Genomic DNA, 14,850 nt, shown 5'->3' with positions numbered 1-14,850 from the left:
CATATTACAGGGTATTTACAGCTGCATTCATGGAGTACACATTGAAGAAAAAAAGAAGTCTCCTGACTTTACTTTGACCAATTCCCAAACGAACATGTTAAAACTACTGCGAACAGCGAAAAATATGACCAATATCAATCCTTCAAGAATTAACTCCCCCAAAAGAACAGCTGATTTTATTCAGAGGGGTTCCTTGATTATGGACATGGTCATGGATAAGGGAAACTTGATATTTTCCGATAACAGATCCTTTCAGACAAAAGACAACTTTTTTGGTGACAACATGAGTGAACTGCAGACACTTCCTGGCAACAGACATAAGGACAATCTTAACAACTATGTTTTCCAAGGTCAGCATCCTCTCACACTGAATGAGTCCAATCCAAATACAGTAGAGGTTGCTGTAACAGCAGAAGCAAAAGTGAACTCCAGACCCAGACAGCTTTGGAGGAAATCTGTTGAGTCTTTACGTCAAGAATCTGTACGTCAAAGCCAAGGTTCCCAGAGAGAAAATGGGTCAGATGAAAACAGGCAGCTTTCAGTGAAAAGCCAAAGGTACCTTCCTGAAGAGATTGTCCATTCAGATGTATCAGAGACGTCAAGCCGAGCTACTTGCCATATGGAACCTGAAAACAACAACAAGCACCACAAAACCAAGGACAATTTTAAAAAAAGGACAGTAGCATCAAAATACCCAAAAGACTGTAGTGAAGTGGAACTGACATATCTGAAAACCAAACAGAGCTCTCCACGGGATAAAATCTACACAATTGATGCTGACAAGGAGCCAGGATTCCGCTTGGACACACCTCAGTACATTGAAAACATCGTCCTTCCAGAAACTATAGAGTTTCCTGATGTTTATCAAGATCACAATGACAACTACAGGAAAGCAGAACATGCTAACAGGACTCCCTTGCATAATGAAGACAGTCTTCCAAATAATGACCAGTATAAACTTTATGCAAAGCACTACACTCTAAAAGATAAAAATGCTTCCCTGGTTGACATGAACGATAGATACAGACAGAATTCCACCCACTGCAGGAGCTGTCTTTCCAATTTGCCCACTTATGCGGGACACTATTCGAGCAGATCTCCCTATAAATGCGACGCATGCTTGCGGATGGGGAACCTCTATGATATTGAAGAAGATCAGATGCTGCAGGATACAACGAACTTATCACTTCCTGAAGAAATATATGAGCATAGTTGGTCACAAAACAATGCTCTGCAATATCATAAAAAAAATAAGTTGAGGATTAGCAGGCAACATTCTTTTGATAATATCGCTGATAAGTCCAGGGAAATTGATATTGGAAGACCTTCTCGCAGTATAAGCTTGAAAGAAAGAGAGAAATTTCTACAAAGTAGTCCATATGCAAGCATGTTTAGTGTTCCCTCAAGCAAACTGTTGAGCAACAAGGCCTCACTTTTAACTCATGCTCTAGAGGACAGTAAGCGGAGCAAGTCCCTGTATCCTGTTCACTCAGATGATAATCCCTTTCTGCACTCGTACCGTGATGACCAGCACTTATCTCTTAGGCGAAGTCCAGCTGATCTTTATAAACATTCACTACCAACAAGAGGAAGAAATGATAATTATTTAAGGTCATCCATAAAGTCTACAACATCATACTGTTCCAGGGATGGTCGGATCCATAATGACATGTACATTTCAGAGCATGTTTTGCCTTACGTTGCAAATAGGAATAGCTTGTACTCAACTCCAAGGGTTTTAAATTCCTGTAGCAATAGACGTGTGTATAAGAAAATGCCTAGCATTGAATCAGATGTTTAAATTTTCCATGAACACTTTATCTATAGGGAAAAAATAGTTGCCACCATCTTAGAGGGAGAATTTATCCTTTAACAGTATCCTGCTAAGGTAAATGATATGTAAACCTCTCCCTTTCCCAGTGTACTTTTGTACATGAATAGGTAAACTAGTATACTCTCAACTATCCTTTTAAAATATGTCTTGTTGAAAAGGATAAAAAATAGCCATTTATGTATACTTTATATATAAATGGCAAGCTGTACTGAAATAGCCCCAATATATGTTGGCAACTATGCTGTTTTGTATCGAATTATTTTACTATTTTGGTTTTTCTAATTTATGTTGCTAAGTATCATTCAATGTACTTTTGTCCTTAGAAATGTTTAATGATTTTCTAGTACTGGATAAGCAATATGGTATGCATGTAGTATGACATGGACAAAAAGAATTAGGAATGCATTTGCACAGTTTCAAAAGCAAGACTCAAAGAGAACAGAAAGCTAGACTTTCAAAAATATATTTTAGCTTCATAATCATTTTCAAAGCCAAATAATAATATAAAAACCCAAACCCTGGGACCTTAATAAATACAGTGTGTTAGCACAAAATTAGTATGTTCGTTCTAGACTGACGAATATAAATAAACGGGAAGGCTGTAGGCCCAAACATGTGAACTGCTGTGTACCAACAGCCCCATGGATATTGGTTACTGTTGACGTACAAATGCTTTTCTTATATTTCATATGCTTTTACCGTTACAAACTAAGTTCATTGAAAAGTCTGCAGTCATCTTGTCAGAAATTTCACAGCTGCCTGATCCAGAGTATATATTTTTAGATATCACTATATGGCATTACTATGGAGCTGTGGATTTTATTAGTAACCTTGAGGCCTAATGTGTACGAAAGTTTGCATTTGCCCCTTACTGGTGATTACTCAGGGCTGTATAGTATTTCTTTTATTCCTTCACTTCCCAAACCAAATCCCAACCCACTGTAGTTCTTTGTTCATAGTGCATTAGTGACATCTAATTAATTGTATGTTAATAGTATTAAAGCTGTTAATACAGTATCAAACACCGACAGCCATATGTTCAGTGTAATCGGTGAGGAGCGCAATACCATTTATTTGCATGCACAATGAAGGATTAACACCTTTTGAGGGACTTTTTCCTTCCTGAATATTGTGCATATTTGTTGAGCATCAGACCATTTCTTTAACCTCCTCGATCAAGTCTGTTATATAAATTCAATACATGCACATATAACTAAGTATCTTTATTATCACTTACTGGTATACAAAGATATTCATATAACAGGGATGCATTGTTATATGACTTTTATTTCTAGTAAAGATCAATCAGATTATTTCACAAATAAAATACCTGCTACACACCCTTCCTCACCCCCACCAGGAAAAAACCCCACTAGATTTTAACCATAAGGGAGTGTGGAAGGGAAGACAGGAAGTCTTTCATGAGTAGAGTGTACAGTTGTAAATTTAATTTAAACTAAAGAAGTATATATAATTGCTAATATATTTAAATACTGAAAACAGTCAACAGATGGTTCTCTCCCATTCTCCTGCTACTCTGAGAATTGCTTTAGGGTTTTTTGTGTAGAGGTAGTTTAGATTATTCAAGCATCATTCCCTACGTTTCATTGAAGAACAGTGAACAGGGAAACCATTATCACTGTGAATTGGAAAATGTGAATATTAGCCCAACTTTTCTCAAAACTGAGACTCTTTTCAATAAAATCGTGCCTGTCAGCTGTAACTGTAGTATCTGCGTGCCAGAGGTACAGTATGCAAGTTGTTTAATTTGGAATAGCATACTGCAGAGCAGAGTTACAAATGGGAGATAATATAAATGATGTATAGGGACAAACAAAATATAGCTTCTTGAATTTTGTTTACAGTTTTTTTAATTAAACAGATTTAAGCTGACTTTAACTACCAAACAGTCCAGAATGAGTTCTCGGTATTTACAAATATATTTGTTTGTTCGCCATGCTGATGAAGGATGATATTTTTGAAGGAATGAAATGTAATGAGATTTGGGCTTCTGAGTCCCTTTCCAGCTTCCAGTAATCTCAGTATACTTTATTATAAGTATGTTCAGAAAGCACATCTATGGGTCTCTGTATGCTGTCCAGAGCAAATACGTTTTCAGTATTCTTTAGTCAACATTTGGTCACTATTATTGGCCCTGATTCACATGGTATGCTTTCTGGTTCCTCACTGGATGTAGTTTTATAAACAGAAGATCCTTACCTGCCCTTAGAAAGATGCACATTTCTTAGGAATAGTCGTATGAGCTAATCAGGGCTGGGGTGTTTGTGGGATGAGCACTGCTTTTCATGAACCAAAACCAAAGGCATAGGTATACTATTTGTCTTAGGTCTACAGGAAGACAAATGCACTAACGGCATAAATATTGTTGTAACCAGCTTACTAAAAATATTTCAGGCAAATTTTAATTTCCAGTCCAAATCATAGTATATTAAGTAAAATCTTAAGCATTTTTAACTATATCTGGTGTGTTTCGGCAGATATGGTATTTGCTGATATCATACCAAAAACTGCCATGCAAGTTGCTGAAAATTTTACCAAGTGAATCATCGAACTCAGTGGTGGGTCTTGTCTTTCACATCATCTTAAAGCTCTCAAAATATTTGCTGATTGGTCCAAGTCTTTTGCATCATCATCTCTATCTAACTAGACACACATAATTCGATATATAGACAAGTACTGTATGTGAAGCTGTGGGAAAGAAAAATTCCCTTTTACAACATTTTCCAAGTAAACCGTTGAGATCCAAATGTAAACATCCTAAACCCAGGTGGATTTATCTCTCTATGAAGTGTACAAGCAAATTAGCTATAAAGAAATATATTGCAGTGTTTGCTTTTTTCTGATTTGAGCAGATTTCTGGTGACTGTAGAGATTTATTATTATTAGCTGCAAATATGCAATACAACCACCTGCCCTAAACCAAAACAAATTAAAGAGACAGAGGGAAGACTTCATAATGTTGCACAGCAGTTGTTCACATGGAAATAAAAGATGCTGCTTTAAAGGAGAAAAAAACACAGATGAGCAGATACTGAAAACAGAGGGAATAAGAAGCTGCATGCATTTGTTGTTTTGATCTTGGCATATAATATGAGTGAATAAAGGGGCAAGAAAAGGCTAAAGTGTAGGGTTGTAGGCAAGTAGCTGCTGTGGTTGTGGATGTATATATGTAAAGAAGAAGCAGCTGATAGTTGAAGAAAAATCTTCAACAGTAGAGCCACAAGCCACAGCTTGTGAGGCTCAGTCGTAGAGCGCGTGGAATTCTGAGTGTTGCCTGAGCTTTGTTGATATATTTGCACTGACTTTCAATTCAACCGAGATCAAGACTTTCTGTATTTCCCTCTCTCTCACTCTAGCTGCTGCTATTCTTGAAGAGGACAAAAGAATCTTCCTGCATAAGTGGCCATCCTTTCTGTACCTTTCTGGATGGTGCTGGTGACTTGTTACATTTTCCTGATTACAGCTCTAGCAGTTTGTTGGTCATTCCTATCACCAAGATATCCCGTGACTCCAGCTGGAACTGAATCAGGCTGTAAATGATATGAGCTATTCTTGGTAGCATGTCCTGTAGTGTTACACTGCTCCTGGACGACAACTTTTATGGAGGCAGGATATTGAATTGCTGAGGAATGTAGCAGGTACATGGAGGTAAAAACAGCTACATAGACATACCTGCCTCTTGCTTTTTTTCCTCTTTTAAAGACATTGTAGAATTTCTTCATGTTTTTGTCTTTCCCTTTTCACCACAGTAAATTTTCCTTTTTCCTTTCAAATGGATTTTGTGTTCTCTTGTGTTTCTTAGAGCAGTGTAGCCACCCACTAATTTAAACGCATGGAAATAAGATATTTTAATATATAGGATAAAATTAAGGAAAATTAAGAGGGTTTGTATTTCTGGAAAATTTCATTTCATGTTTTTGCAGCTTTTGCTCAGAATTCATTATTCTGCTATCTAAGAAGCTCGGTTAGGAAAAAGAGTGCTGCGGAAAAACAGAAACCAAATCACCGCCAGCTCACCGTGTTTTGGCAGCATCTCATAAATACGTGTCTCTTTCTCTATGATCTTTCAGGAACAACTAGGAGGTGAAACAAGGCTCACGAGGGAAATCAGGAGTGTTGTTTTTATTTCTGGTGAAAATAAATGTTTTTACATAGTTTTAAACGTAGCAAAAACTGGAGCTGTGTAGCGTTGGGTTTCTGTGCTGGAAGGCTCAGCTCTTTCTTTTGCCAGTGGTGGGGGAGAGAGAGAAGGCTCCCTCCCTCCGAGTGGCAGCTCAGAGCACTGATGACTTGGACGCAGTTGTGTGTGTGATATGTCCTGAAAGATTTTACCTCTCTCTCGACCTTTTAGAAAATACAGGCTCCTAACTTAGACATCTCCGTTAGGCTTAGAAGAGTAATAGTCTACTTATCCCTAGCCTCAAAAAGCTGCTAGTTAAATCTGCAAGTGAGTACCAAGTTAAGCCTTGCAGGTGCATCTAGGTTCTTGTGCTTATGCAAGTAGATACTAAGGTCGCACCTGTTGTCTGTGAGATTTGCAGTACTCCCAGCCTAGTTGGTATCAGCATTTTCTTTATACCATGTGATTCTCCAGTATGAAATAAAAGTGTCAGGATCTGTTCCTTGTAGAATAACTTGCTGTTTTCATATTTCTGCAGTATAGTATATGTATCTTAGTGATGGGGAAGATTTTGGTACTATTCCTTCCCTTGCTGGGTTCATCAGCATAGAACAGGAATTGAGGTACAAATCTAAGAGTCAGCTTGGATTTAGGAAGAATTCAAGAGGTGAATCTTTTTGTTGTTTTACATTGCATTTAAGATGTGTGATATATAAAACCTAGTGAAAACAAATCTTTTATGGCAAAATCCTCCATTAGTTAATGTAGAACAGTAACCATCCTGTGGCTTGGCTAGATTGTGTTAAGTGTTAATCATCACATCATGCGCTTCTTTCAAGATGGAGTGTCGTACATTCCCTTGCTCTCCCTTTTCCAGCTCTAGTCCTACCTGAGCTCAAAAGTCCTTCTAAAGTAGGTATCTGTCCTGTATAGGGTAATCTGGTTTGCAAAATAAAAACATTTTTCCAGTGATACACTTAAATTGTTTATTTTAACAAAGTTATTTTTTTAATCTAAACTTCCCTCCTATTGAGAGGTGAGCCTTCAAAGTATAACAGCACTGGAGGAACTCTGAAAGAGCGTAAAGGCCTTTTAAAGTGTGACTTTTATGATATGAACCATTTCCCTACCCAAATTAACCTGCACTGTCTTATTTAAATGTATTAGCAAAATGTTAGTATTTACTATCACGAGGAGGGAGCACAGTTTAACCACAGGTGTGTATTTATTTATGGACATAAATGCAAAGACAGACAGGTATATGGCGTGATAGAGGAAAGGCTCAACCTGCTCTGGCTGGAGTCACCTGTGAAGCTGAGGTTAAGTTAAATGGGAGTGTCCTCGAGACCATCACGTCTCTTACATTGCTCTGATCACGCAGACTTTTCTGTCCGATGTCCACATGTTGTACATAGTGTAAAATTCTTGTTGATGCTCAGCTTTCATTGTGGAATTAATCCCATGTTCACCTTCATTACAGTGTAGCAGCGATGTTTGTGGGATGGAGAGGTGGTTGTTCATGTTCTCTGGTGTCTGTTGCCCTGTTAAACGGGAGCAGAAATCCTGCCTTGCTTCTCTGTGCTCCGCAGGGGAGGGTTCCTGTGCTCTGTGTAAATAAGCTCCTCATTTCACCTCAGTCAAGCTTTTTTTTTTTTTTTGCCCTGCTGCTCTCGACCTGTGTACACAGTATACTCTCTAAAAATATGTGCTCTTCCAATGTCCTGCAACTTTGGAAGTCAGGATTACAAGTGTGCATCGCCCTGCAATGCAGTGAAAATGCACTTAGTTCTTCTCGCAGGTTCACGAGCTTTTTTTGTTACATACTGCAGAATATATCTGCTGTGGTTGAAATTGTTCTTAAAATGAATGCCAGTCTAAACAGCTGTAAGAATCCACTGCTGATTTTGTGATGATTTTGTCATATCTATAATTTAAGAACCAGAAATAATATAAGTAAAATTAGGTTACCTCACTATTTACCAGGTTTTTGTTGTTTTGCACTAAATAACACTTTTTACTCCTTTTGCTTAATTCTTTACCTGTATTGAAAACAATGCTAAATTAGTAGAGAATATAACCATGCTGTAACGTTGTCATGCAATACCTTTATTAGTAGATAACCACACTAAATATAGTATTACATATTTAAGAGAGATGGTTTTGACTCTCCAACTCTTAAAAAGTAGTGGTGATAAGCAGTTATACTCCTAGATGTTTCGTCCTTTCCCTTTTGTATTAGTATTTGTTTTCACTAATATATTTCAAAAATTATATTTCTATGTGCACGTTATAAAACTGTGAAAATAAATGCCAATAAATATTGTGATACTTATTCAGTGCACTGTAAAGTTCCAAGTGAGATGATACATTGCTTGGGAAATGATGAAGGTTTTCTTGCTTCTCATAAATGGTACTAAGCTTTAACGTGGGCAAATGGTAATATTTACAGTGACATGAAATTTTAATAGAGAATGTCTTGTTTTGCACTTCTAGTATTATTAGAAGAAATTATATGTTTTTCTCAGCAAATGCATTATGACAATACATTTTTTAATATGTTTTGTGCATTGCAGTACATAAAAATAGCGGTTTTGAAGAGATTTGTGTTACATCATTACTACAGGATTCTTTAGTCTGATATTTTTTATTGAGCCCATTTAATAATGGTGTTTAACGGCAAAAACCTTTTAGAAATATATTTTGGCTTCTGTTTCACATTGCAAACCCTGTGTGTGGTCTCATGGTGATGCAGTCAAAGGTCCTCACGAGGCTGCTGTGCCTTCTCATGCTACTGGGGAAGGAGACTTTTCTTGCTTACTGTTGGGACAGGATTAGAGGAGATGAGAAAAATTTTGGAGGATGTTTTGTTCAACATTTGAAATGTAAATGATCTTCAAAAGTGAAAAAAAATATTAAATTGGAAGTTCACAGTTATCCACACTAGCGGGTGGTCTGTGCAGGCTGCGGGGTGTGTGGTTTCTGGAGGAAAAGATAATTTTTTAACTAAAATGATTTGAATTCTACTTAAGTTTCTGAAAGTCACTGAAAAAATGGGAAATTTCTTTTGTTTTTTTTTAAAGCCAAAGTCTTTATGTTGTCATACGAGGTTTCACAGGAAAATGGGCCAAAGAATACAATTAAATATGCAAAAGGTTAATCCTATGGAAAAGGGTATCCTGTCATCTTGATATGCACAAGCATATTAATGGTAATAGGAACAATGTGTGTAATTTTCCTGTATATTGCTATGTAGGTTGCACTATTTTGAATGATACAAGCCTAATATTTTATTTACCAAATACCATAAGAAGCTGTTTATTAATAGTTTAAACTTGTTAACCTAAATATATATACAGTATACACACATGTGCGTGCATACACTTTCCAACCTAGTCATGTGTGAGTAATCTCCCAGAGCTGTGGGACACATTTCAGCAGTGCTTTAAGTGATTCTCTTCTCTCCTTCTCAAACCTCCGAGATCCACAAAGCCTCTACCAGGTTTATTGCAGTGTTTGATGCCTATTACAGAACAAGCTAAAGGACTTGCTGGCATCAGGATTGCATTGTGCTAGGACATGGGAAAACAGGTCAGAGGAGAGTTCCTGTCCAAAAGAGCTGAAAATACTCACTATAAATAACAAAGCCATAGGACAAGGATGTCTTCTCGTAATGTTTTGAAAATTCATGGCCAGAGAGGATCTATTGGACTGGTGACTGACTTTAAAATTCTGTGTTGGCTCACAACATCCACACCTGGTCATTAAACACATTATTTAAGGTAGCTGAGGAAGGCTTCCTAAAAAACCAAAAATTCCCAGGAAAGCTCAGCTGGTGTGTGTACCAGTGGCCGCCCATGTATTCTTCCATGCAGGCTGGGCAGTCTTCAAAATCTGTTTTGCACACACAGGCAGTATTTTGCAGTGGTGTTTAAGTCAGAACTGCTTTTCTCAACACACAGGCTTTTGAGCTTGCTGTTACTGATTGTGTGGAGGTTCTGACCAAGAGATGATTGTGGTATTTGGCTTCTTTTCTAAATTTACAGTCCTCTAACCAAAACTTATGACAAAAAATGTCTTGGAATCATTTGTTCAAAGTAATTCCTGATTTTTTTTTTTTCAAATGGAGAATTGGATAGTTAATTTTTCCACCTTAACCCAGAAACAGAAAATTCTGTAGGGTCAAATTTTGTGTACAGTTCATTGCAAGTGTCTCTTGGAGAAGAACTTGGTTCCAAGTCCTTCATCTGCAAGAAGAAAATTCTTAGTTAACTCCTTTCTACCTGGCCTCAGTCTGGATTCCAAACTGAGGCAAAACACCTTTTGACTTGAATAGGGATGTGTGAGCGAGTGAGGGGAGAGCAGATCCTTAGTGCAGTTCATGCTCAGAATGAAAAAAAACAAACCGAAACCTCATGTTGCAGAGGTATGGAAGTTGCATCATGCAAAACTGCATGCAGCTGGGAAGGAAACTAGTGCAATTTTTAATAGGAGCTGTTTACAGTTTATACTTTATATCAGCTATAATATTTTGAAATAGTCTTACTCATTTCAGAATGTCCATTTTGCACTGATGAAGAACAGCTTGATCTCTCTGTCTTCACACCTCACACCCACATGCACAGTGTGTCTTGTGTCTTCCCTGTTGGAACCAGGAGGTACAAACAGAATTCATTAATGTGTTAGGCAAACTCCTACCTGATTCTTAACTAAGTATGCTATTTTTATGCAAAATTTGCATCCATACATTTCAGGTTCTCTCAGAAGCACTTCACCTGTGAGTTAATAATGTTAATTTTAATTAATCGGATTCAAATTTACACTAAACCTGAATGGCATTTCATGCTTCCTTTCATCCTGTTTAAAGATTTTTGCTGACTTAGATGAAACACTAATATTTTTGTGCTGCTAAACAAAACCCACCAGAAATATTTTAAAATCTCAATTTACACTTTAAAAATAAAATTATCTGTTTACTTGAATAATGTAAATTTAATGTGTTGTCCTGATTAGTCTTTGTATACATACATGTATATATATAAGCTATATATAAGCTTTATATATATGTATATGTATAAAGTTTTTGGGGAGATTGAAGGGCAAAATAAAAATTCAGCATTGTGAAAAAGATTCTACAACCATTTACTAACAGTTTCAAGTAATGTGTTGCTATTTTGAGTTTGATTAGAAATTATTTGCAGTTGAACTCTGAAAAATGAGACATAACCGAAAATTAGTATTGGATCGTCAGTCGTCATCCTAAAACTTTGGCTTAGTTTCATTTTGATCTTGAGAAAATAAGAATTCACAATTTTGACTTGGGATTTTGCTCAGAAAGAAAATTAGTTATTAGTACACTTGGAAAAGTATTCTTGTTCTGACAGAGGAAAAAAACCTCCAAGTGTACTAATTTGTGCAGGTTACACAGAGCACTAATCTACATCGCAGTAGAAGAAATTTGCATTCCATAAATAACATCTTACCGGAAATCTTGGAACCATTTGATTCCATACACAGTAAATTAAAAGCCTATCACTTCTGTTATTTACTAGCGCAATTTACTGTAACACTCTCAAGAGTGCAATATTTCAAACCAAAGGGTAAGTAAGTCATAAATTTCCAATTGCTAGCAAAGAATAGTAGAGGTTTGAAGACCTCTTAACCCCTGCGGAAATAAATCAGGATGTTAGAGTAGAAATAAAAGAATATTGGTGAAATGGAATTAAGCATAAAATAATCAATTTTAAGAGAATCCAGAATTTCATTATAAAATTCATAGTCTAATAGATTCTTCAAAAGAAAGGGTTTGGGGAAAAAGAGAATAATTAAAAACTAGTTTTGACATTCCAATTACTGCCTGTTTTATTAGATAGGTTTAGCAAACTGAAATGAATTGTAACACACAAGTGTCTGTACACACACATTTTTAACTGTCACGTTACAGAGATACGCATACACCCAGCTACCCCTGCACCCGTCTGTCCCTGCCTTTGAAATCCTGGTGGTAGTTGGACCTACCCAACAGCACCCACTGCAGCTGTAAGGAGCTGGGAGTCCCACGCTCCTCTCCCGCGGTATGCATACCGTCTCACAGCAGTTCACCCCAACCACACTTTAACCCAGTGCATGACTGAGTGCTAATACTGTATAAATATTTTGAAACATATCTTGAAAAAAAAAATATGTTTGCTTCAAACTTTTTACAATAGAGAAATATATAATTATTATGGTTGTCTTATAAATTGTATTGTGTTCTTAATTTTTGTTAAACATGTAGAAAAACATTAAGGGAATGGGGGACTCGAATGTCTGTGTGTACCGAAATGTATATAACTATTTGGGAAAAACACACGTGCCAAGTATAACATGATGTAAAAATTGTAAATATATGAAAAATTCATTTTTCTAATAAAGATAATTTCTGCCAATTGATATGAAAATGAACAATGGCATCATTCTTGTCTGTGTTCCTTGTTAAATGGTACAAGATGAAGTGTCATCTATGAATAAGGCTTATCTTTTTTTTTTTGTTAGTAGTTGATTTGATTTGAAAGGTGTTAACCACCACATGTTTTGAGCCATCCTTTGCTGTTAGAAATTATCTAAAGGTGAAGATGCCTGAAGCTAAAGCTGACAGTATATGCTTGATGTTCCCAGTTTAATTTAATTCATGAAAAGGATGGAGGCAATTAACTAAGGAAAAAATCATTCGGTGTGAGAAGTCTACTTTGAACGGTGCTCCCTCAGCAGAGGGAGCAGTAGGAGCTGAGTTAAGGATGGCCCGTTCACCTGCGGCACCATTGTCCTGTAGTCTGAAATCCATCAGATGCACAAAACATGGTGCATGAAGAGATGATCTTGGCTGCTGAGATGCAGGAGCTCTTTGGGCGATTGTGGAGGCAGTGTCCAGCCCGAGGAGGAGGAGGTGTCCTGCCAAGAACACCCTGAGAAGAGCTGGGCATGAGCAGCGCTCTCAGAGGTTGATCAGGTGAGGATGGGGGACTGCAAACCAGGGAGTGATGTCTGACATCTTCTATGACGTTGATATCAGCAAGCTTGTTTAATGTTCTAGTTTTGATCAAAACTTAGATCAAAATAAAGGTTTTAGTGGAGCAGTTAAAATCTTTTTAAAGATTTGACCATCTGCCTGGCCACGGGAGCTAAAGGAGTAAGGTTCACACAATGCACCTGAGTGGTTCTGTAGGACCTCATTTTCCAGGATGTCTCATCAACGCTAATGAAATTTTTCTTTATTCTACAAAATGGGCATAAGCAAACCCTTGGCAATTAGAATAATGTTGTTCAAGGCAGTGGGATGAAAGTTATTATATAAATCCGCAGCATCATTTTGATAAACGTGCTTCGTGTTGAATATAAAAATAACAGACAGGAGGTGAAAGGTTGCTCACAGATGTCTCACAGCAGAACAGTCCCATCTATTTGTTCCCAAGATAAACATGACTGCACAGATAATATGAGAGATATAAAACTGGAATTCTGTCCTTAATGAGTTTTTTAATGAGTAAAGACTGCTTGGCTTATTGTTCTCTGCTAGAAAGCTGTTTTAAAGGGACTCCGCTCTCTTTTTAGCTAAACATCCCCATTTCATGAAATAAAATGACGTGTGCACAAGTTATTGAATCTTTATCTGATCTTGAATCTTTATCACTATCCAATGGACAGGCTAGTCTTTTCCGCACAATAACGCGTGGCAACCGGAATGGCTTTGGTCCACCTGCAGTGATGTCCACCAGAGGCTCAACTCAAGTCCTTCAGTAACATAAAAGAAACAGGAGTCTCTATAGGGACTGGGTGATGCAGGACACTGCCCGTGTGACTCCATCCGGAATCACAGTTTTGACTCCTGTGTTCCCAGCTGAAGAGCTGGGCTGGTGTTTGTATCCAGGCTGCTCCTCCCAGCTCTACCTGTCAGCGTAGCTGATTTCTCTCTGTGCATCTATGAGTCACCTCAGCTTCAGCTTTGATTCCCTTTGGGATCTGGTTCAAAGATAGACATATTCTCCCAGATCGTTCTTTTGAGTCTTTGCTGATGTGTCTATGGCAACTATCAGTCTTCTAAGACTTTGCTTACTAAAAAAAAAAAAATGAAAAATTGAAGTGGTGACTGGGAAATGGAAGCTTTTTAAGTCTGACATGTTGTGCATAGCACTGCCAGCAGTGTTCATAGCAAACTGAGCAATTCACCTGGTATGAACACAAGTGTCTTTCTGTAATTTGGACTCAGAAACACCTGCTTTAAGGCCAACTGCTGAAGTCTGCTTGTCTCTATATACAGAAACACCATTCACCCTATGTGTGGTGGTGATTTTTTCGCATTGATCACACCAGCCACTTGTCTCTGCTTCTCCCAACAGTTTACAAACAGCATTAGCTCCTCCTTGCAGATTTGATGCAGTAAAAAATGAAACCATGGCTTCCACAAATTGTATCAGCTCTATCGTGTCATCCTCTGCCACTGCTGTTTTTTGTTTTGGCAGTCTACTTCAGCAGGCATCTCCCCATGTACAGCACAGCTAGTAACTGGGTCCTTCTTTCCGCAGAAGAAGTTCCACACACTGAAGGGCTCTGCATTGACTTCCATGTTTTTTTTCTAGAAAAGTTCCCCAAAAAGCTTTGCATCAGGGGTACTTTACTGAATATATATTTATTTATTTGCCACTAGTTAGCTGACATAGAATGATAATTAGAGGTTGAATGCATTCCTTTCAAATAGTATGCTCAAATCTTAATTATTAAAAATAATCTATAATGTAAGCGATGATCATTCCTTAACTATGGCAATAGCGATTTTAATGCACTGAAGTGTCTTAGCATTGCAGTAGGCAACAGGACAGTAATATAGAAGATGAACATTGTT

The 14,850-nt window shown here is 37.4% G+C and overlaps 1 protein-coding gene across 3 annotated transcripts in view; it reads left to right on the top strand.

The window, feature by feature from the left end:
- Positions 1–12,387, top strand: part of GRIN2A (glutamate ionotropic receptor NMDA type subunit 2A) — a 189,699-nt gene extending 177,312 nt beyond the window's left edge. The window contains exons 14-15 of one of the 3 annotated variants that reach the window (XM_075767714.1): positions 11–1,611; positions 5,212–12,387. In XM_075767714.1, the coding sequence (XP_075623829.1) occupies positions 11–1,611; positions 5,212–5,227 (1,617 nt within the window). In that variant the 3' untranslated portion in view covers positions 5,228–12,387. Of the gene's footprint in view, positions 1–10 lie in introns of all 3 variants that reach the window. The other 2 variants (XM_075767713.1, XM_075767712.1) reach the window with 2 other exon arrangements.
- Positions 12,388–14,850: the final 2,463 nt, after the last annotated feature.

This window comes from Balearica regulorum, chromosome 15, assembly GCF_011004875.1.
Source record: "Balearica regulorum gibbericeps isolate bBalReg1 chromosome 15, bBalReg1.pri, whole genome shotgun sequence".
NCBI classification, from domain to species: domain Eukaryota; kingdom Metazoa; phylum Chordata; class Aves; order Gruiformes; family Gruidae; genus Balearica; species Balearica regulorum.
This window is presented reverse-complemented; position numbering and strand designations above follow the sequence as displayed.